This window comes from Mustela lutreola, chromosome 8, assembly GCF_030435805.1.
Source record: "Mustela lutreola isolate mMusLut2 chromosome 8, mMusLut2.pri, whole genome shotgun sequence".
Taxonomy (NCBI): domain Eukaryota; kingdom Metazoa; phylum Chordata; class Mammalia; order Carnivora; family Mustelidae; genus Mustela; species Mustela lutreola.
In genome coordinates this window covers 54,445,839-54,469,498 of record NC_081297.1, presented here as the reverse complement: position 1 = coordinate 54,469,498, position 23,660 = coordinate 54,445,839, and the positions used below count along the sequence as shown (strand labels likewise).

Genomic DNA, 23,660 nt, shown 5'->3' with positions numbered 1-23,660 from the left:
ATGAGAGCCTTGTCCTAGAGTGAAATCACTGCTGCAATAGTCTCAAAAATAGATGCTCGACATCATTGAATTTCAGTTTTATTGTCTGCAAAATGGAGACAATAGCTACTAAATATGATAGGAAAAATACAGGTCAGAATGTCAGGTGTCTTAATCAGTGATGTTTACTTTAAAGAGGCAACAAGAAATGTTATTTATATGGGTAATTGGTAATCAGCAAATGTAATTTATATCGAAATTGATGCATGGAGACCATCTCTGGGTATTTTCTTTACAACGTAGAGAAAAGTCTCATAATTTCATTTAGGTAAAAACAAAACAATATAAAACCGACAAAAGGAAACAAAAATGGAGGTAAGATCTTTAAAAATATAGCTTCAATTTCACTGTATTATTTACAATGATCATATTTGAATTGGTTGTAGATGAATTAACCTATTTTTCAAAGCAGACATAAATCCCCAAATTAGGGCAAATTATTAAATATATAAAATTAAGTTATTTTATATATTAACATATTATAATAAGTGTTATTCCAAATTAGTATAATTTAAAAAATACATATTTTTCCCCTACCAACCTCATGCTAAGACTATGGCGCATATATATATTTTTTTTAAGATTTTTTTTTTTTTTGACGAGGGGAGGAAAAAGAATTTATTTTACATAACTGAATGAAAAATAATTCAAGAAATAGTAAATAAAATTTAATATGGTCTCATGCGCCCCGAAGGTGGTGGTGCCCGATTTGGAGGTGTGATTGCTATGTCCAGATAGTCTCCTATTTGGAACTTCTGCGACTGCAGGGTCATCGAGTCATCAGTTCCCTTCCTCCCAGACATGGTGCTGCCAATCTCCTTTACTCGATAGCCAGGCCTTTTAGGATCTGTAAAAACAATTGCAAAATTGAAGTGTGTGCCCTTCTTTCTAGCTTCTGGGTAGACTTCTTTTACTAAACTAGTCAGTTCTTTCAAAGTTGCATCCATCCAGGTGTAGATCTGCAGCTCGCTGTACCGTACATTTCCGCGGGAAAACTCGTCCATTCGGTGGTGGCGGCGGTTATTGGTGGTGAAAACACGCAGCAGCAGCGGGCACGTTTTCTCCCGATCGATCGGTTTCTCCGGCTCCTTCTTAATTTCCTCCTGGGTAACGCACGACTCCACCGCCATCTTCCTCCTACGGCCCGCGAGACCTTTTTTTAAGATTTTATTTATATATTTGACAGAGAGAGAGAGAGATCACAAGTAGGCAGAGAGGCGGCAGAGAGAGGGAAGAAGGCTCCCCACTGAGTAGAGAGCCCGATGCAGGGCTTGATCCCAGGACCTGAGACCATGACCTGAGCCGAAGGCAGAGGCTTTAACTCACTGAGCCACCCAGGTGCCCCTATTTATTTGTTTTTTAAAATAGGCTCCATGCTCAATGCAGGGCTTGGACTCATGACCTTAAGATCAAAACCTGAGCTGAGATCAAGAGTCGGATGCTTAACTGACTGAGCCACTCAGGCATCCTATATGTATTTTTTCTTAATGCATCTCTTTTGTCACATGTTTTGAATTTTGCTATCATATTAGTTTATATCATTCTTTTTTCACTGACTATTATATAATAAATATTTCCAATGTTACTACATAATTTTCATAATTATCATTTAATAAATGTATAACAGTCTATCAAGTGAATAACAGAAATATAGTCAACCACTTCCCACTTCCCAAGTTTGTGCATTAGGTTGTCTTTAGTTTCCCCATACTATAAACATGATTACTCAAGGAAGAGAGGAGGCAGGACTTTTAGAATCGTGAAACTATGCTGACAAGGCATCAGGTGACAAAGAGATATGTTATAAATGGAAATAAATATATTCAGGATTCAAAAAAGAGCAGTGCTTCATAGGAAGCTTCAGCCACCTAGTGGGCAGGGGACTCAGTAGACCAGGAGAGTTTATCTTGGTGAAATGAAAGACCATATTACTTCATGCCTCTGGCCAGGTTGACTCACCTTGCTATGGCACTATTTCTTAATCCTGCCCCCAATGGTATTGTATTTTAAAGAAACCTCTAGAAGATTCTAGCATATTTCTGAATCTCTTAATTGGTAGCATGAGATCTTATGGACTTTTTCTTGATTTTTGAAACGGCCTTTTTAATAGAAAAGTGAGAAAGGGGTATTCTCTGGCCCTGTAATCTTCCTAGAAAAATCCAGGAATTTTTTTTTTTTTTTTTAACACCGCTTCCCCAGTGCCAGTTTATTACCTTCTTTTCAAATCAAGGAAAGAAACAAACACCAGAAAATCTTTGAATGAAAAATGGAAGACCCAAAATATGTTAGAGATAATTCTGCTTTTTTCCAGGTTGAACCAGAGAATGTCACTGAATATGAAAAGTGAGAAAGATAATCTGAATGGCTTTCCAGCTATGTTCCAACTGTGCTCCAATTCTAAACATTTTAAGAGAAACTTTAGGGACCATTTCAGGGAAGGAGTCAGGAAATGATAATAGATAGAGGTCTAGGATCTTTATGACTCCCCCACCCAGGCCATCCCTCATTACCCAGAGTAACAGGTTTGGGTACTAGGAGTCTGAGTAAGACTTTGTTCCTAGAAAAGATTCTGTGGCTTTGAAAACTGTAGATGAAAAGAAGAGACACACAAATCAATTGCCATCCTCCCTAAGGATGGAGCCGTACACATTTTATGGCTCTGGGAGAGAAGAGAAGACTATAAACATGCTAATAGGTAAAATACTCAAGTAAGCTGTTCTCTAGACATGAAAACATATTTAAAAGTTTGGGGCAACTCCTCTTATCCAAACAAACTAGGTTGTATACTTTTAAGGCTATTAGATAATAATTCTAATAATTACTAGGGCTTTATTGAATGCTTAATTGATCACTAAGTTTGTGTGATAATCACTGTTAAAATTCTCATTTTACAGTAGTGAAAACTAAGATTAAATGTCACATCTCAAATATGGTGGGATAGAGGTTAGAATTCAGGGAGTTTTGACACAAGGGTGTGTATGTCCCCCACCCACCCCCGTACTGCAGGGCTGTATGCTAATTCTGAAGTGGTAACAATTCTTATTTCCAAGATACTCATTTCTCTTTCACTTTCGTTCCTTTGAAGATGTTTATCGAACACCTCCCAGGTTCTGATAATAGAGTTAAATAAGATCAATTCTATCCTCTAGAATAGGGGAGAGTGCCAAGGAGGTGTGAGATATATATATATATATATTATATATATATATAATATATATATATATATTATGATATATATATTATGTGATATATGTGTTATGGTAAACGTATGCACAGGGAGTTAGGATTGGGGTTACAGCCAGATTTCACCGGTAAGGGAGCTGAGGTATCTCGGTATCTTAAATTATAGAGAGGAGTGAGCCAGAAGGAGAAAGATAGTGGTGAAGAACACTTCCAGGGGAAGAAATAGCAGGCGTGATACGCAGTGGTGAAGCATCATGATGGCTCAAGAGCTACAGATAGTTTACTACAACCATTACAGCCAGTTCTTGTGGGTGTGTTAGAGAAAGAGCCTAACCAGCAATTTTCAAATACTGCAGTGCATCAGAATCACCTGGGGGATTTGCTGAATGGAGTTTGCTGAGGCTCACTTGAAGGGTTTTCCTCCAGCAGATCTGAGTTGGTAACCTAGAATTTAGGTGTCTACCAAGTTACTGTGTAATGCTTATGCTCCTCAGCTAGGACCACACCGTGAAAACTACTACGTAAGGTCTAGAAACAGGGGCTGATTTCTTTTTACTGTAGTGTGATTAAAATTTAGCTAACAGGAAAAAAAGCATTTGGGAAAAAAAAAGATGTGAAAATTCTATATGTAATATGAATAGCCAAACTAATACATAGGGGAATATATATTTGCATTCTGAAGTTTTGAGTTGGGCATTTGTCTAAAGATTAATAGAAAACTAAGATATACTTATTATTGAACATTTAGACATTTCAAAAACACATGAATTACATGCCATCTCTTTCCAAAGGCACCAGCTGTTAATAGCTTTTCACATGTACGTAGAAGACTGGTTTGTGGGTGTGTGGCTTCATGCTCTGCCTCCAGTTTCATATCAGTGCCTCCTCTCTGTGTCTTCTCTTCTGTGTGTCTGTCTTTAAACCCCCTCTGCCTCTCCCTTATAAATATACCTGTGATTGCCTTTCAGGACCGCCTGGATAGTTTAGGATCCGCTCCTCTTTCAAGATCTTTAACTCAGCCACCTCTTTTGCCATGAGCCTTGGTCTGTTGGGGCTGCTATAACAAAATACCATAGGCAGAGTGGCTTTCTGGAGGCTGGGAGGTCCAAGGTGAAGGTGGCAGCAAGTTCTGTGTCTGGTGGGAACCAGCATCCTGGTTCATGGATGGTTGTCTTCTTGTGCCCTCACATGGCAGAAGGGATGAGGGAAATTTCATGGGCCTCTTTTGTAAGAACATTGATCTCACTCTTGAGGGCTCCCCTCATGACCTACTTACTTCTCACAGGCCCCACCTCCAAATATCATGTTGGGGATTAGGTTAGATGAATTTTAGGAGGATACAGCATCAACTCAGAAGTCTAAGGCCCAAAGTCTCATCTAAATCTCAAAATCAGATATGGTTGTGACTCAGGGTATGATTCATCCCAAGGCAAATTCTTCTCTAGCTATGAACCTGTGAAATCTTCCAAAATGTATCGGTGAGACAGGCGTGGGATAGATATTCCCATTCCAAAAAGGAAGAATAGGAAAGAAGGAAGGGGTTCCAAGTAAGTCTAATACCCAATATTAAATCTTCAGAGCAAAGAACATTAAATTTTAAAGATCAAGAATAATCTTAGGGCGCCTGGGTGGCTCAGTGGGTTAAAGCCTCTGCCTTTGGCTCAGGTCATGATCTCAGGGTCCTGGGATCAAGCCCTGCGTCGGGCTCTCTGCTCTGTGGAGAGCCTGCTTCCTCCTCTCCCTGCCTGCCTCCCTGCCTGCTTGTGATCTCTCTCTCTCTGTGTCAAATAAACAATAAAAAAAAAAAAAAAAATCTAAAAAAAAAAAAAAAAGAAGAATCTTCTCTCATTGGATGCTCTGCCTTCTGGCCCCACTGGGCTATGGTCTCATATTCTCAGCTCTCACAGTTAGCGAGAATACTCTCAGGATTCTTGGGACAGCCCTTTCCCCAGGGTAGAAGATGAATACAGTTCAGCCAAGTTCTTAGCCCCTTTAGGGAGCTAGGGACTGCCTTTCTCTCACTGTCCAATAATACATGCCTGGTTTCCGTCAGATCTCAGCCGAGTGGCCTTTACCCTCCATATTTCTATAAACATGCTATTCAGGATTAACTTTGGTATTCTTGAAGAAGACTCAGGCTTTTTTAAGTCTCCTCTTAATTGGCTGCCACCAGAATCAACCTTAATAATCCTTTTATAATAATGCCTTTTTCTCACATGCATCTCAAACCTGGTCCAGCTTCTTCTACCCACTACCCAATTCCAAAGCCACTGTCACATTTTTAGGTGTTTGTTATGACAACATCCCCTTCCAACTACCAATTTTTATCTTAGTCTGTTAGGGCTGCTGAAACATATACCACAGACTTGGTGGCTTATAAATAACAGAAATTTATTTCTCAGAGTTCTGGAGGCTAAGTCTAAGATCAGAGTGCCAGCGGACTCAGTGTTTGGCAGGGGCCCTTTCCTAGTTCATAGCCAGCCTCGCCTCGCCTCCCCCCTCCTCTCCTCGCCTCCTCTTCTTTCCTTTTCTTTCTTTTTTTTTTTTTTTAATTTTTTATTTTTTATAAACATATATTTTTATCCCCAGGGGTACAGGTCTGTGAATCACCAGGTTTACACACTTCACAGCACTCACCAAAGCACATACCCTCCCCAATGTCCATAATCCCACCGCCTTCTCCTAAACGCCCTCCCCCCAGCAACCCTCAGTTTATTTTGTGGGATTAAGAGTCACTTATGGTTTGTCTCCCTCCCAATCCCATCTGGTTTCATTTATTCTTCTCCTACCCACTTAAGCCCCCATGTTGCATCACCACTTCCTCATATCAGGGAGATCATATGATAGTTGTCTTTCTCTGCTTGACTTATTTCGCTAAGCATGATACGCTCTAGTTCCATCCATGTTGTCACAAATGGCAAGATTTCATTTCTTTTGATGGCTGCATAGTATTCCATTGTGTATATATACCACATCTTCTTGATCCATTCATCTGTTGATGGACATCTAGATTCTTTCCATAGTTTGGCTATTGTGGACATTGCTGCTATAAACATTCGGGTGCACATGCCCCTTTGGATCACTACGTTTGTATCTTTAGGGTAAATACCCAGTAATGCAATTGCTGGGTCATAGGACAGTTCTATTTTCAACATTTTGAGGAACCTCCATTCTGTTTTCCAGAGTGGCTGCACCAGCTTGCATTCCCACCAACAGTGTAGGAGGGTTCCCCTTTCTCCGCATCCTCTCCAGCATCTGTCATTTCCTGACTTGTTGATTTTAGCCATTCTGACTGGTGTGAGGTGATATCTCATTGTGGTTTTGATTTGTATTTCCCTGATGCCGAGTGATATGGAGCACTTTTTCATGTGTCTATGGGCCATCTGGATGTCTTCTTTGCAGAAATGTCTGTTCATGTGCTCTGCCCATTTCTTGATTGGATTATTTGTTCTTTGGGTGTTGAGTTTGCTAAGTTCTTTATAGATTCTGGATACTAGTCCTTTATCTGATATGTCGTTTGCAAATATCTTCTCCCATTCTGTCAGTTGTCTTTTGATTTTGTTAACTGTTTCCTTTGCTGTGCAAAAGCTTTTGATCTTGATGAAATCCCAATAGTTCATTTTTGCCCTTGCTTCCCTTGCCTTTGGCGTTGTTCCTAGGAAGATGTTGCTGCGGCAGAGGTCGAAGAGGTTGCTGCCCGTGTTCTCCTCAAGGATTTTGATGGATTCCTTTCGCACATTGAGGTCCTTCATCCATTTTGAGTCTATTTTTGTGTGTGGTGTAAGGAAATGGTCCAATTTCATTTTTCTGCATGTGGCTGTCCAATTTTCCCAGCACCATTTATTGAAGAGGCTGTCTTTTTTCCATTGGACATTCTTTCCTGCTTTGTTGAAGATTAGTTGACCATAGAGTTGAGGGTCTATTTCTGGGCTTTCTATTCTGTTCCATTGATCTATGTGTCTGTTTTTGTGCCAGTACCATGCTGTCTTGATGATGACAGCTTTGTAATAGAGCTTGAAGTCCGGAATTGTGATGCCACCAACTTTGGCTTTCTTTTTCAATATCCCTTTGGCTATTCGAGGTCTCTTCTTTCCTTTTCTTCTCTTCTCTTCTTTTCTTTTTTTAATGTGGGTTTGTAGTTTTTTTCTTTAATTCTTAAAAAAGATTTTATTATTTGTCAGAGAGAAAGAGACCACAAGCTGGCAGAGTGGCAGGTAGAAGGAGGAGCAGGCTCCCCGCTGAGCAGGAACCCTAATGCAGGGCTCCATCCCAGGACTCTGGGATCATGATCTGAGTTGAAGGCAGAGGCTTAACTGACTCAGCCCCCCAGGCGTCCCCACAGACGGCCATTTTTCACTGTGTCTTCACTGGCAGAGGGAGTAAGGGACTCCCTGGGGCCTCGTTATAACGGCACTAATCCCATTCATGAGGGCTTCACCCTGCTGACTTAATTGCCTCCTAAAGGCCCTCCCTTCAAATACCTAGCAACTGGGGATTAGTTATCAAGGTACGAATTTTGAGGGAGCACTCAGTTTCTGGGACCATGTAAGATATATTGCAGTTCTAGGGATTAGGACATGGACATATCATTTCCAGGGCCCCTATTCAGCCCACAACAACTGCTTTTACACACTTCTTTAAAATATAGTACTAGAAATCAGGAATTGTTTGGTGTGAGATGTCCATTTCCTATTCCTTATAAATATGTGCTGACTTAACATTACTTTTTTAATTTGCCCATTATAAAAACATCTTTAGTTAGTTTGACCTTTATTATCAATTAGCATTCTCAGAGTCCTTTTAACTACAGCAGTAGTTCACATCTAAAAATAGGTTTCGTGTTACTGACATTTTGTGGGCTATGCACTATTGATATGTCTCTTGTCTAGTTGTCAAAGTAAATCAGTCTATAGGATTTAAAACATGGTCCATCAGGAAGAATAAAATAACCTCTCAGGATTAGATTCCAATTTTAATTCAATTACCTGTTGGAAAAGAGAAGATTTGGTTCAGTTTAATTCTTGTTAAAAAATTTGGTGGGTTGTCATCTAAACTGGAACATTGTATATTAATTTGACATGACTTTATCCTTTTGTATAAGAAAAAGGAAACAAAAAGCATAAAGACTAGTTCATTATTCTTCAAGGAACATAGTAATTCCTTTAGGCGAACACCCAGCCACTTTATAGGTAGGATGTGAAGAACAAGTCATGCTTTATCTCTAGGCTACCTAGATTAATTTACAATGAAGTCAATAGTCTCCTAACATTCATTGATTTAATTTGGGACTTAGTTTGCTGAGTGCACTATTTTTGGACTATATTTTGAAATATAAACTTCTGGATAGTTTTGACTATTGATAAGGGTTCATAAAATTGATTCATCTTGATTTAGATTTGGGTAGTTGAAGAAATAATTATTCACAAAGTCTATAAAGGAAATCTGATATTCTGTACAACTAAATGAGAAAAGACCTTAAATATAGCACTAGAGTCTAACCATTGATCATCACTAATAGTTTTATTATTTCTTTCTGCTACATCTTCCTCTCCTTAGTTTAATCAACCCAGATTGATTTCTAGAAGACAAGGCAAGGTTTGGGGCTTTACCACATCCCACCATGTAAGTTTTTCTTAAAAACACTTGAAATAGACAAATGTTTTCAGAAGTCATTAAGTTACCCTTTTGTCAATGACAGTGATATATTGTAGTCCATATACTCAAAAAAATTATAGACAGCGTAGATGTAAATAAGCTGAAATAATTATGAATTTATAAAGACTTTGAGGGATAGTTGAGGTTCAGAATTTCAGACGACGAATATTTGAATTACAGTGGACAAGTATGTGAAATTGGGAAATTCACCATTGGAAATAAAACTGAAGGAGTATATTTGTAAGCAGAAAGAGCAGCCTCTAAGGTGCTGGGTTAAAGTGGAGTCAGTAACAATGGGCCTAACAAAAATACTGTCACAGTACCAATTTAATCACTTACTGGACATTACACTTTGGAAAAATCACTTTGCACCTCTGATTCTTTATGCCCTCTTCTCTAAATATGATTAAAAACATCACTTCATCTTCATTCATGGGATTATTATAATTAATTGAATCTTTGGAAAAACAGTTAAGCATTGTTTTTTTGTGTGTGTGCATCCTGTTATAAGTAAAAGTTACCATGAAACAAGTTGCATATATGCAAACTGTCAAGAAACCAAATTAGCTGAGAGCATAGTCCAGCTTCTAGCTGTAGTAATTAACACAGCTTTTGTAGGGGCCAATAAACTTTATGCCTCCTTGGACTTTAGGAAGCAATCTCCAAAATAGTTGCTTTCCCAAATTAAAGGAGAACTTTCCCATATTCTTAAGGACTGTTGATCTTCTACTGTTTTTTCAGTAGGACACACAATTCCAAAACACAGCTTTTCATTTTTAAAACTGAAGACCAATATATGGGCCATATGAGTATATTTGCATAAACATGTATTAAAATACGATAGCTTAATAGATGTAGAGAAAGGGATGTAAAATAGATTAATGTAACTACCACGCAGGAAGTTATAACTTCTAGGATTTGGGGCCATTTTTTGGAAAAAAGCCATGGATATGGGTTGGTCTTTCTGTAAGTAAATAGTCAGGTTAAAGCACTATGAAAGGTTTGTAGAAATGTTGGAGGGCATTTAGAATGTGGACTTGTCAGGATCTCTTATCATGGCCTCTATGCTGACCTCTATAAAGCATGATGATAATTAAGTATAGACTGGAAGGTCAGAGCCCAATTTTCAGAAATGCCTCAGGCTTTCCTCTGAGGCTTTGCCCTGAACTCAGGGCAGCTCTCTCTGCCAGCGGAAACTGACAGGAAATTTATTTCCTCAAAACATAAAAAGGTTTTCTGCATTTGGATGAGCTGGTTATAAGTAGTAGGATCGGGCTGCCATCCCTGAATTACCTGGCTTAAGAAGGCTACCAGGGCTCCTGGTAAGACCACAACAGATGTTTCTCCTCACCGCTATAACCCCAGACCTAGGAGACCCATTTAGCATAAACTCTTTAATTTGAGCATTAGTTAAAATTTTAATTTCAGGAATGCCTGTGGTGGCTCAGTTGGTTAAGTGTATGAATATTGGTTTCAGCTGAGGTCATGGCCGCAGGGTCCTGGGATGGAAACTTGGGTGGGGTTCCACACTCAGCAGGGAGTCTGCTTGAGATCCTTTCTCCCTGGGCCCCTCTCCCCACTCATGTTTCTCTCTTTCTCTCTCTCTCTTTCTAAAATAAATAAATCTTTTAAAAAACCTTTAATTTCAGTCTTACCCATTTCTCAGATTTTATTTATGACTTTATAATTGCCTATCATTCTAGTCCCGACTCTCAGTTTCTCACTGACTTGGCACATAGATCACAGCCTCTCCTCATGCTTTCATTCGAATCTCAGTTAGCCTAGTGACTGCATTGCTTTTTTCAACACTTTAGGATACATGGCCCTACATGCAAAGCAGGGAACTGGTTATTTAGTTCAGAGTTGACTTTTTTCCAGCTTTAATCTGGGCAAAGGAATGTCCACCCTAAACGAACACTAAGTACTAGCTTCTATGTATTCAGCACAAGATTTAAGTTGAAATGAATGTATTTGATATATCTGGGAATTTGAATATATCTATCACCCAGATCTGATTAGGAAGTTTTAATTCTAAATCAGAAGATCCCTAAAATGCTTTTAGTCCTTTTCATAACCAGTCTGTCTCATTGTGAGACATATTATTGACAATATTTCTTTTAAAATTATTATTAAGTTAGCCACCATACAGTATATCACTAATTTTTGATGTATGTTCAGTGATTCATTATTTTCATGTAACACCCAGTTCTCATTACAAACCATGCCCTCCTTAATACCCATCACCTGGCTACCCCGCTCCCCCAACACAGCCCCCAAACCCTTAGTTTGTTTGATAATAGTTCTAATAATTCTCTTTTGAACTTTCTGTTTCCATTGTCAATGGATAGTTTCTTTAACTGAATTGTAAATTATTTAAATGAGTGTAGGAAATTATTTGAGGGACAGCTAATGAATGCCAATAAATAAATAAATTTCCTTCTCATAATAATAGATGTGCAATCTAATGTTATTTACTTTTTTTTTTTAAGATTTTATTTATTTATTTGACAGACAGATATCACAAGCAGGCAGAGAGGCAGACAGAGAGAGAGAGGAGGAAGAAGGTTCCCTTTTGAGCAGAGAGCCCGATGTGGGGCTTGATCCCAGGACCCTGGGATCGCGACCTGAGCCGAAGGCAGGGGCTTTAACCTACTGAGCCACCCAGGCCCCCTGTTATTTACTTTTTAAAAACTTATTTCTTCATTTTGTGCGTACAGTTCTTTTCTCATGCATATATTTGATCATTTTGATCATACATTACAGTTCTGTCAGTGGATTGACAAAGAAATTTTGCTAATTATTAAAACATGGTCACAATATCCTGGGCTAAATTAAAGCTAGTGGCTCTAATGGGGCTTATGGAACTCAATTATACATGTTACCTTTGTTTTTTTTTGTTTTTTCCTTTAGATAATCCAGAGTCTGCTCTACCTCTCTCCCTTTGCATTGCCTTCACATATCACTTCAAGGAACAGTGACTGGACTTAAAATTCCACAGATAATCCAAAAATATCTGTTCAAGTTGGCATCTATCAACAGGTAAAATTACACTTTTAATTCCTGCTTTTCTTGATTATTTCCACAAATAAAAAGAAAGAGACACCACAGGTATTAGTTGTGGAAAATATTACAGAGTAGTGCACAGGAGAATAACATCACAACAGTGAATGTGTATGAATTGGATCTTGACTACTGATCAAACCAAGAGTTGTTTAATAATGAACAGGTGGTAATCTTGGAAGTGAAATTTTTTAAGGGTTAATTGGTTAGACTCCACTCTATAATTATTTTAGCTAGGAGATCATAAGATATCAATTTATATGGAAAAAACTAAATAGCTAGGAGATAGGGAAGTGAAAAGGCATGAATAATGACTCTCAACCTGGACTATGCAGTTATACTTAAGGTCAATATGCTGGAAACAGATGCAAAATACCACATATAGAAATAAACTGGTGAAAAAACCATATAAAAAAAGAGGAGGATTAAGGCGAAAAAAAAAAAAGCTCAATCACATAATATTTTTTAAGACCCTCCGGTTTTGAACTATGAACACAGATGCCTGTCCACACAATAGAAATCCCAACATCAACCTATCTCATTAGTAAATTTCAGTGTTCATATTCATAACAAGATTTGAATATTAGTACCTTTCAATCTTCATATTGATATGATATTTAAATAATGTATTTAAGATTATTTAGAAAAATTTTGGTTGAAGTGACTGAGAAGCAAATCATCCAGTTGTATTTCTAAGTGTTTACAATAGCAGATGTGATAAAAGCTATGGTAGTTTAAAGTCATGAATTGATAATGAAAGAGATGTTCTTTTATGGAAACAGGAAAATTGCAGAGAACTTCTCTACTTATTTTAAATTTCATTTTTATCATTTTTCCCCTATGAATTTCTGAAAGCCAAGTCCTTAATTATGGACTGTTGTCCTATAACTATGGACAAATTAGAAAAGTTTAATGTAGAGAATATTTTCATTCAAAATCTAAAAAGTGCATATAGAAGGTCACTGAAAATATCCTTGATATAATCTGACAGTAAACAAAAATTAAACCTGTCTCTGTTTTCATAGATATATGTTTAGTTTTTTGGTGTGTTTTCTGAAAACATGTGGCAAAATTAGATTTTATTAACTTACTTCCAGCATTATTTTACCAATAGAAAAAAATTTTTTTTTCAGTTGAAACATATTCACAAGTAAAATGAGAGTAGTAGGAAGAAGATACTGAAAAATGCTGGCAGTTACAGCTAAAAGCTAAGCAAACAGCATTACTGCACAAAGAAACATTGATGTTAGGGAACCAAGATGTTTTTAATTTAATTTCAGTTGTGTGAAGCTATATGTGATCCTTGCTTCCTCAGGAGAATGCATGCTCTTATGCCACAAAGCTAGCAGTTGTGTTCTTAGGTATATTCAAAGAGGAAGTCCTTTCTTTTAACAAATGATGACACACCATCTATGTGTTTGGAAGACTCTTATTGCTATGAAAAATGCATAAAATACATCATTCATTAAATAATAAGTAGCACCATTTTGAGAAGTGCAGTAAAATTAATTCATTAAAACCATAAAACTTCTAGTGCTATGGGTCTAGAAAATAGGTCCATGCTGAACTACTTTTAAGTATTCTCAATTATTAAAAGTAGAAAAATTATAAATTATTTCTAATAATCTAATATTTCTAATAACTAAAAAATCTACTATTTAAAATCTATAAGATTCAATACGTGGTCCTTTTTAACCTTTGTAAAGAAAATCTTAAATATTTTGGATTAAGAAAGTATTCTGTTTTTAAGTGATGACAGCTCCATTTTTATTATGCTTAGAATTTGGATAGAGATAGCTTTTATTTTGGGGTTGGTACTTCAGTACAGATCTGAATTATTTAAGTAATTTTTGAGTAGTTTTTATTTCCATAAACAAATTAAATGGTATCAGTTTTTAGCCTATAACAAAATTACATACCTCATTCCATTTTTTGGTTAATTTTCTGAGTATAAGAGTCAAAAAATATTCATGAGAAATTATATACTTATAACTGTAAAATATTTTGGTGACTATCAAGAGTAATATCTGAAAATGGAAATAAGGTTTAAACTGTTATTTCATCTTTTTTAAATAGGTGACTTGAATCTCGAATAGAGGAGCAGAAATGCCACCACCAGTCGGTCCCCCCCTATACCCACCTCCTGATGGAGGCTGGGGCTGGGTAGTGGTTGGAGCATCTTTTATCTCCATTGGATTTTCATATGCATTCCCCAAAGCTGTCACAGTGTTCTTCAAAGAAATTCAGCAAATATTCAACACTACTTACAGTGAAATAGCCTGGATATCATCCATTATGCTGGCTGTTATGTACGCAGGAGGTAAGGTTTCTGGGAATAAATGGAATTTCAGATTCAGAAAACAATGCTTCAGTGCCACAGTGCTTTACATGTAATGTCTTGGTATATTATAGCCCTGTTTTTGTGTTGTAGTCATTTAAAACCAACCAAAAGTATAATCCCAAATGAATTTTTAATAATTTTATTGATTCTGCATTTTGACTTATTCATTTCATTCTTTAATGTTACTAGAGTATTTATTAAAGAATGAGGATTTATTTGAACAAAGTAATGTTTACTAAATTATGGAATTTCCGAAGGAGGCACCTTTCTATTTAAGAATGGAATAAAGTCTATATGTTTCCTCCCATTGTTACCATTGGTAGAAATGCTTTTTTCCTAATGAGAAAGAAATTCCATTTGCTGACGATCTATAAGCCTGCAGCTGCAGAAATGGAGTGTTATCATGTACATTCTGGTTCTATTCCAGTTTGTGTGATCAAAATAATTCCTTATTTTTGTAGTACTCTTTAAATATGACATTTTTAAAAAAGATTTACTTACTTTAGGAGAAAGGGAGAGAGAGAATGGAGTGAGAGGTTGAGGGGGATGGAAAAGGCAAATCTCTAACCAACCCCCGACTGATTGCAGACCTAATGTGGGGCTTGATCCCACAACCCTGAGATCTTAACCTGAACTGAAGTCAGGAGTTGGATACTTAACTGCCTCTGCCATCCAGGCAGCTCTAAATATGACATTTTTTTTTTTAATTTTTTGTAAACATATATTTTTATCCCCAGGAGTACAGGTCTGTGAATCACCAGGTTTACACACTTCACAGCACTCACCAAAGCACATACCCTCCCCAATGTCCATAATTCCACCCCCTTCTCCCAAACCCCCTCCCCCCAGCTACCCTCAGTTTGTTTTGTGAGATTAAGAGTCTCCCTCCCAATCCCATCTTGTTTCATTGATTCTTCTCCTACCCACTTAAGCCCCCATGTTGCATCACCACTTCCTCATATCAGGGAGATCATATGATAGTTGTCTTTCTCCGCTTGACTTATTTCGCTAAGCATGTCCATCAACAGATAAATATGACATTTTTAAATGTAAATGGTTGCCTGACAATTATCTTGTTATTTTTCATGTTTAGATGAGGGTAAGATTCATGAGGGAGAACAAATCAAAGAACCTTATCATTTTTGAATTTTTAAAAAATTGGAGTTATTAGTGCATTATTATATCCTTTATTTTCTTGAAATCAACCTAAACAGCAGACCAGATGGTCTCTGCATTTTTAAAAGTCATTATGTAAAATATTTAGGTTTTAGAGTTTTCATTTTTCAAATGGATATTTGACTTTAAGAGACAGCTATAGACTCAGAATATAAGCATTGGAAGAAATTATACAAATCATCTAGCACAATTTCTTACCTTACAGTTGGGGATAATACGGCTCATAATGATAGGGATATACCAAGAGCAACAATATCCAATATTTATTAGTATTTACTTTCAGCTAAGTCCTCTCTAAATACTTGCTGTGTGTCCGACAATTTAATCCTCTTAACACCATGTATGTATTATTTTCTCTCCATTCTGTAATTGAAGAAATAGAGACATAAAATAGTTTCCCAAGACAAACAGCTCATTAGAGGCAGATAGAAATCAAGACTCAAAATATTGAGTCATGTGCTCTTCTCCCTTTCTCATATCTTCCTCTTTACCTCTAGAAAGTGATAGAGCCAGGCTTCTAGAGACCAAATTCAGGTGCAATCCCCCCCAAGGTCATTTATCAGTGACATAATAATCTACAGTATACTCTCTTTCTCTATGGTGAAAATGTGGTCCTCCAATGATTCTGTGTGTGTGTGTACGTGCATGCATGTTGGGATGTGTTTTTCTACTTTCTGTATGTTGGCAATGTTACATTAATCTAGTATGTCTCCTTTACCCTTTTTAGTTAGGTTAAATGGATGCATTGTTGTTCCACTACTAAAAGGTGTCTTTAAAATGTTGTTTGAGTGTATCAATGAAAAATTCTGCTTCTAAAACACATTCTGAGTATCTCCTTTGGACATTGCTTTAAGGATTCTAACTGTGTTATTTCTGATGATATAGAAACAATAGATACTGTGTAACAGGTTTTGTTCCTTTATGGAAAGGGTTAGGTGTTTATTTAATAATGTTTTACTAGAACAACATACAAGTCACCCTGTCCTGAGCTCCAAAATGTGCTAATGTTAAGTTATGTAGTTACCCGCCTTTTAAATACAACTGAAACAGATTCCGCTAGTGAATTCATAGAAGTCTACTGAATTTGACCTATGCAGTCATAATTTTATGTTGAATAAGTAGTTGACTAACTCATAAGCAAGAGAAAAATTTGTATAACTTTTTCATTAAGTCAAGTCTTAATTGACCTTATTAATTTAAAGCAAATAACCTCGAAGTCCCAGTACCTCAAAGGAATACAAGTTTACTTATTGCTCAAACAATGTTTCATCTGGTGGCTGTACCATCACATGAGACTTTGTGGTGTTTCCAAAATCTGCTCCTCTTGGCTAGCCAGAAAATGAACACAAATAACATGGAAGATCATGTGGGATATTTTGGGGGCCAGGCCTGGAAAGGGTAAACAACATTTCTGCACATATTTTGCTGGTCAGAATTCTTGTGCTGCTCTACATGAAGATGGGAGCCAGGGTTGCTGGAAAACACAGGATTCCTAGAGGAAGAAATAGAGTAGGATTGCATACTGTAAGTCTCAGACAGAGCCTGATACCCCAGCTATCAGTCTTCATCCAATGAAAGTAGGATGTATTTATAGACTTGTTAATGTCATATGATAGCATCCACTCCCTGGCTGGATCTATGGAAAGGTTTAGGATGAAGAATGATATAATTTCTTTTCTCAAACCATTAAATCTCAGTATCAAATTATAATGTGTAAATGCCTATAATATGTATTTATTATTAAATCATTTTTCAATTTATTCATGTCCTTATTTCCTATTTTAATATGTATACATGTACATATTATACATCTATATATAATAATAATATATGTGTATATATTATACATGTATGTATATATATATTATACATATTTTAAAAAACCCCAAAGAAGGGTGCCTGGGTAGCTCAGTTGGTTCAGTGTCTGACTCTTGATTTCAGCTCAGGTACAGTGTCAGGGTCATACGAAGGAGCCTTGCGTTGGGCTCTATGCTTAGCTCAGAGTCTGCTTGTCTCTCTCCCTCTGCTCATTCCCTCTGTTCTCACTCTCTCTCTCTCTTTTCTTGCAAATAAATAAAAAGCACAAAACAGAACTCTTTTGAAGCTCATCAAAAAAATGGTAGTTTGGGGATGCCTGCATGACTCAGTTTATTAGGCTTGTCTCTGATCTCGGCTCACGGTCGTGAGTTCAAGCTCCGTGTTGGGCTTCATGCTGGGCATGGAACCTACTTAAAAAAAAATGTAGTTTGGTTAAATAAGTAGTTATCAATTCAGGAAAGAAATACCTTAAGATGTGTAGGGTCATAGATGAAAAAATCTTTCCAAAGATCAGTAGGAATTTTCTACTTGCTTCAAGAAAACAAATGCTGGACACATGAAGATACTTACATAGTAATTGATGATGGTGATATCTAGGTGAGATCCACTAAGTCGCTGGAATATTGCTTAGCATCGTTAGTTGTCAGAACTGAGACATTTTCTTTGTTGTCTCTGGCCATGGAGAAGACAGTATTTGCAGAAGATTGCTACACTGTGGTCTTTCCCTAGAAAGTGGAAAAGCAATCCCAGGCCTGAGGCCTGCAGGATAGAAATTTTATTACCTGCCATATCCACTGGTTAATGGAGAACTCATCATACTTTACATGGTTTGTTGCAAATAACATTGGTGTCTTCTCTTGATAATTGGTTTTAATCTTTTAATAAGAAATAGTTGAGCGGCATCTGGGTGGCTCAGTGGGTTAAGCCTCTACCTTCAGCTCAGGTCATGATCTCAGGGTCCTGGGATTGAGCCCCACATCAGGCTCTCTGCTCAGTGAGGAGCTTGCTTCCCCCTCTCTCTCTCTGCCTGCTGCTCTGCCTACTTGTGATCTCTCTCTGTCAAATAAATAAATAAACATCTTAAAAAAAAAAGAAATAGTTGGTACATTGAAAATTGTAATCTCAATATGAAAATAGTCCCCCTTATGTGGATGTCTATAATTTTTTTCAGAAACAATAACTATTTAGAACAAGGGACGCCTTGTTCTAAGGGTGGCTCAGTTGGTTAAGTGGCTGTTTTTGGCTCAGGTCATGATCCCAGTGTCCTGGGATCGAGTCCCACATCAGGCTCCTAGCTTGGCAGGAAGCCTGCTTCTCCCTCTGCCTTTGCCTGCCACTCTGCCTGTGCTCGCTTTCTCTCTCTCCTCTCTCTGACGAATACATAAATAAAATCTTTAAAAAATTATTAAAAAAAAACTATTTAGAACAAAAAAATCTGATAGTTTCAATTAATCTGAGACACAGATAGTGGTCCTATGACCAAAGTGGTAGTGTTTTTTCAGATATGGTCCCCAGACTTCCTGTTTCTGAATCGCGTGTCTCTTGTTAAAAATGCATAGTTGTGGATTTCCTCCCAAACCCCTTTTTAGCAGAATTTCTCTTGGTGGAGTCCTGAAACTTGCATTTCATCAAGCATCCCTGAAAAACACTTCATGTACAACATAAGGATTTGCTGTTGTAGAAGAAGATCAATAATTGATTTAAAAATATTTAAATTACCCTTTAATATTTGAAAGATCTCTATTTATAGACGCCTTTTAGGTTGATGATTATAAAATAAATTCAAAGACCATAAGGTGAAAAGGCATAGAATTTAGTATCAAGTTTAATGAGGCTGTCTACCAAGTAACTGAAATATTCTGTTCAACATAATGCTAATTACGTTAGCCTAGAGAACATCTACGATCTGACACACTCATTAGGGCTTAGCACTCAACCTATTAATCACCATGGTGGGGTCACTGGGTAAGATGAAGTGTGTTCTGAGGCCTGGCCTGTGATGTCAGGACTGGAGTTTCTTGTAGTAATTAGTTGGCATCTGAGCCTTGGTAGCAAGATATTACTTTCCCTTCTGATGTCTGAATTAAAAATGAAGCTAATAAAAGGTATGCAGGAAGGATGGAAAAGAATGCAAATTATGTTTATCCCTTACTTCATCCTTAGAATAATGACATTAGATTACAGTAACCCATCTGGTCATCCATATGGTCTCCTGGAGTTCTAGCGAATTTCAGCAAACAGGTCAAACACAGTGGTCACTCCATTAATAAAGCACTAAGTAGAGGTAAAAAACACATTACAAATTAAACTTTACACATTGTTTAGATGGATGTAGATGGATGTAGGGATTTATTTTATAAACAATGATTATATAGAATTATCTTTTAGTACAGTGTTTATCTTTGTTACTCTATCAAAAGATAATGTGAACCTGCTTAGCTACACAATTATTGAATACAGATTTGGGGCTGCCAATCTCTGTGGGTATCTCATGTTATTTTTCTGGTAATATCTGTTATGACTTGGAAGACTCAGCCATTTTGGAGGGGGAGTTGGCTTTGTCTCCATGGTAACACACTCTTCTGTCTTATGTGAGTAGTGACTGCCAATTGTACTGAGGTAAGGGTGATGGTTTTATAATGGAATACTTCACCTAGGGGGCCAAGCATCAGACCACTCAGTCTTTTTCTACTGGAGGCCAAGAAGCAAAAGATTCTGGGCATGGGAGGTCGGTGGTCATAATATACAATGCGTGTTTTTCTATTCTTCTTAAAATCTAAGCTAACTGCATTATTTTGCTTTGTGTTCTAAATATTTTGCATAATGAAGGGACCTACTAAAAAATAATTCATTTAGTACTTTCTCTTAGCAGCACTCACAAAAAAAAAAAAAAAAAAAAAAAAAAAAAGATCTACCCTAGCTAGATATGTGACTGAGGGTTTTCACTTGGATCATTCCATGCAAGCAAGTAGTCTGTGCATCTTTTGTAACTACACTGTGATTTTTTTTTTTTAAATCCATGAACATAGATATTGCTAGTGTTTTCCTAGAAAATATGGTATGGGTGGCAGAAATCATTTTGCTTACTGTATATTCATGTGCTCCTATGTATTTTCCAACTTCCCTACACTCACATGGAGACCAAGTGATTAGTTCTGACCAATGAAATGAGAGTAGAAAGATATATGTCATCCCTGGTCACCTGGTTAGAACAGTTCCAGTTGGGGTGCCTCTTCCTTTTTCCTCTTTTCCTGGCAACAGCCTTGTTTCACATGACTTGGTTGCAAGGGGACGATCCTTAACCCACTGTATAGATTGAATAATTTAAGGAGGAAATTTTTATTAAGCTTCTATAGTTTGTTGTACAGAAAAAACCTATATTATACTGATCAATACAAACATGAAGTCTTAGAATATAAATTATGTCAACTGTAAGCATGGACTAGAACAGACTATGGGATGTCTTCATTTAACTCATGTCATGAGAACATGAGGAGGTTCGTATGTGGTTCAGAGCTCTGGTAGAGAAGAGGAAGACTTCAGTGTCTCAAATGAAAAAAGAGCCGAATGTGGAAATCAGCACTGCCAGTTTTCATGGGAGTAATAGTGAGAGGCAGGCATTTGCACTTCAAGGCACAGAAGTAGAGATCAGATCATGTCTGTGGAGCTTTCTATGATTAAATGTCTCTGTGTCCCTTCCAAGACAGGAATGGAAGGAGGCCTGGATGAAGGGCAGATCTTGAGTATGTTTAGTCCTAACTATTCAGGAGATATTGTTCCTATAGAGAGCTGATAATTCATATAATATTGGATTATTGCTAAATTTTATTTTCAGCAGGAAAAAAAATAAGAAACTTTATTTAAGTCCTTTTTTTGATATGTGTTCTTTAGACAGTGAACGTTTCACTTACCAATGTATAAAAAGAACCTACTTACTAATTGATGGCCTAGTAAGAATATCTTTCCTGATTTTGGACTTAAATTCCTCTAAAATACGTTGTTGCATTATTATACAATTCATGCAAATGTGTTTTGGTTACAAATGACAGAAACCGGAGTCTAAAGAGAAGAGTTCCTGAGTACAAATCAGAAGCGACACAGAGGTCCCAGAGCCTTCCAGGTCAACAAGTTCCCCTGGCTTCTGTCTGTCACGTCTCTCTGTCTCCTCTCTCCTCTGCTTCTAACAGTGAGGTAGCTTTGTTTATTTATTTTGGTATACTTCCCCTGACAGAGGGAAGGTGATTACCAGCATTTCAGTCTCAAATTTGACATGAGACTGCCCCTCTTCCCTAAATTATAATCTGACAAATGCTAGGGAAGATGGCTAGGATCTGGCCCAATTTGCATCAGCCCCTGCAGGCGATGGATGAATGAGGGGCTAAGATTGGCAGCCTGAGTGGAACTATATACTCGGGACAGGAGAAACACAGTTCCCAATTAGAAGGATGACATTCTTCCCAGAAGAGGGAAGGTTTGTGAAGAGACGAAACAATCAGTGCTTGCTACTTTATTATTTTTTAAAGTAGACTGATGTATGATTTCCCCAAAATAAAGCCATGTATTGCTTTTTTACTAATCCCTCATGGATAACTTTACACTTAGATAGTTTCTTTATAACTAAGTAGCTATTTATATATATGTCAAAATTGATATTCCGTATTTAGAAACTCATTTGCCTAATGAAATGTAATTCTCAGTAGTTATCTAGAGGACTCAGTTGCATTTACTAGAGAGTTGGCCCCTTGAGTGGCGCTTAGATTTGGAAAATCCTAGGATCTTGGGATTTATTAATAGTTTAATTGTCCAGTGAGAGGCAGAAGAGCATTGTCATTAAAATAATGAGCTCCAAAATAACAGATATAAAATGTAGACTTTGCAACTTTGTGGCTTGGGCCCCCCATTGGACATTGGATCTTCAGTTTCCCCATCTGTAAAGTCATAGAAAACAAAAAATGGTATCTACTGCTCAGCGTGATTGTTACAAACAATGATTGCAATCTATATTAAGTCCTGAGTTTCATGCCTACGGATTTTTTGTGTTTGATTCATGGGAGTTCTGCCTGTTGTTGAACATTATAACCATTATAGAATGAAACCACAGCTTAGGTACAAGGAAGATAGTCTGATTAGAATAACCTATGCCAGTAAAATTTTTAAACAGAGGGTAATGTAAGAAATAAATAGGTCAATAATCAGTTCTAAAAGAAATTCCATGGCATTTACTCATATTTGCTGTGGCATTTCCCTATGCCTTCTGCTATTCAGGTAGTGGAGTGGACATTTATTGTTCATTTTGGGGTATCATATACCTTTGAAATACTTTCTATGTTAGGAGATTCTGAACTTCATGATTTCCCCCCTTCCCAGGTAAAAAAACAGAAATTCACTTTCTCAGAATTCCTTGCACCTAGGCCACCCAAGCCCCATAAATCTAGTGTAGTAAGGCCAGGTTTGATTCAGAAGCTACTGACGTGAAGGAACAGATGCCTCAAGGAGTACATTTGGCAAGGTGATTACAGATAATCCATGATCCAGAAGCAGCATAAAAATGGTGTCTCTGTTGGAAGTCAGTGGGACTTGTAGTATAGGCTGTAGAGTATGTGGCTGTGGGTGGCAACAGTGATGTGCCTACTAGAACAATCAGTTTCACAGTATGATTTGGGCAGTGCTGTGGACTGAATAGTGTCTCCCCTCGAAATCTCAAATTCATATGCTGTATTTGGATATAGGGCTTTTAGGAAGAATTAAGGTTAAATGAGGTCATGGGGTAAGGTCCTATACGAGTAGGATTGATGACTTTATTAGAAGGGGAAGGGAGGGCGCCTGGGTGGCTCAGTGGGTTAAGCCGCTGCCTTCGGCTCAGGTCATGATCTCAGGGTCCTGGGATCGAGTCCCGCATCGGGCTCTCTGCTCGGCAGGGAGCCTGCTTCCCTCCCTCTCTCTCTCTGCCTGCCTCTCCATCTACTTGTGATTTCTCTCTGTCAAATAAATAAATAAAATCTTTAAAAAAAAAAAAAAAAAAAAAAAAGAAGGGGAAGGGAGATATGTCTCTCTGCATTTTCATACAGCTGAAGCAAAGGCAGTAGTAATACACAGCAAGAAGGAGGCTGAACTCACCAGGAAACAGTTGGCTGGCACCATGGCCTTGGACTTCCAGCCTCCAGAACTGTGAGAAATAAGTTTTTGTTGATTAAGATGCCTAGTCTATTATATTTTGTTGTAGTAGTACAAGCTGATTAAAATATAGGTAGTTTCTGGGGCGCCTGGGTGGCTCAGTGGGTTAAGCCTCTGCCTTCGGCTCAGGTCATGATCTCAGGGTCCAAGGATCAAGCTTTGTATTGGGAATCTCTGCTCAGCAGGGAGCCTGCTTCCTCCTCTCTCTCTGCCT

The 23,660-nt window shown here is 37.5% G+C and overlaps 2 protein-coding genes across 3 annotated transcripts in view; one reads left to right on the top strand and one right to left on the bottom strand.

The window, feature by feature from the left end:
• The window catches only part of SLC16A7 (solute carrier family 16 member 7), a 172,592-nt gene that overhangs the window by 79,888 nt on the left and 69,044 nt on the right, over nucleotides 1-23,660 (top strand). For both annotated transcript variants that reach the window (XM_059184769.1, XM_059184770.1), the window contains exons 2-3: nucleotides 11,788-11,916; nucleotides 14,014-14,257. In XM_059184769.1, coding sequence (XP_059040752.1) covers nucleotides 14,044-14,257 — 214 coding nt within the window. In that variant the 5' untranslated portion in view covers nucleotides 11,788-11,916; nucleotides 14,014-14,043. The remainder of the gene's footprint in view (nucleotides 1-11,787; nucleotides 11,917-14,013; nucleotides 14,258-23,660) is intronic.
• LOC131838526 (histone deacetylase complex subunit SAP18-like) lies at nucleotides 686-1,189 on the bottom strand. The gene has a single exon (XM_059184771.1). The coding sequence runs from the start codon at nucleotides 1,167-1,169 to the stop codon at nucleotides 708-710; it is 462 nt and encodes a 153-aa protein (XP_059040754.1). The 5' UTR covers nucleotides 1,170-1,189; the 3' UTR covers nucleotides 686-707.

What these genes read in the sequence shown, in the direction of transcription:
- LOC131838526 (XM_059184771.1), bottom strand. Translation starts at nt 1,169, where the DNA reads ATGGCGGTGGAGTCGTGCGTTACCCAGGAGGAAATTAAGAAGGAGCCG.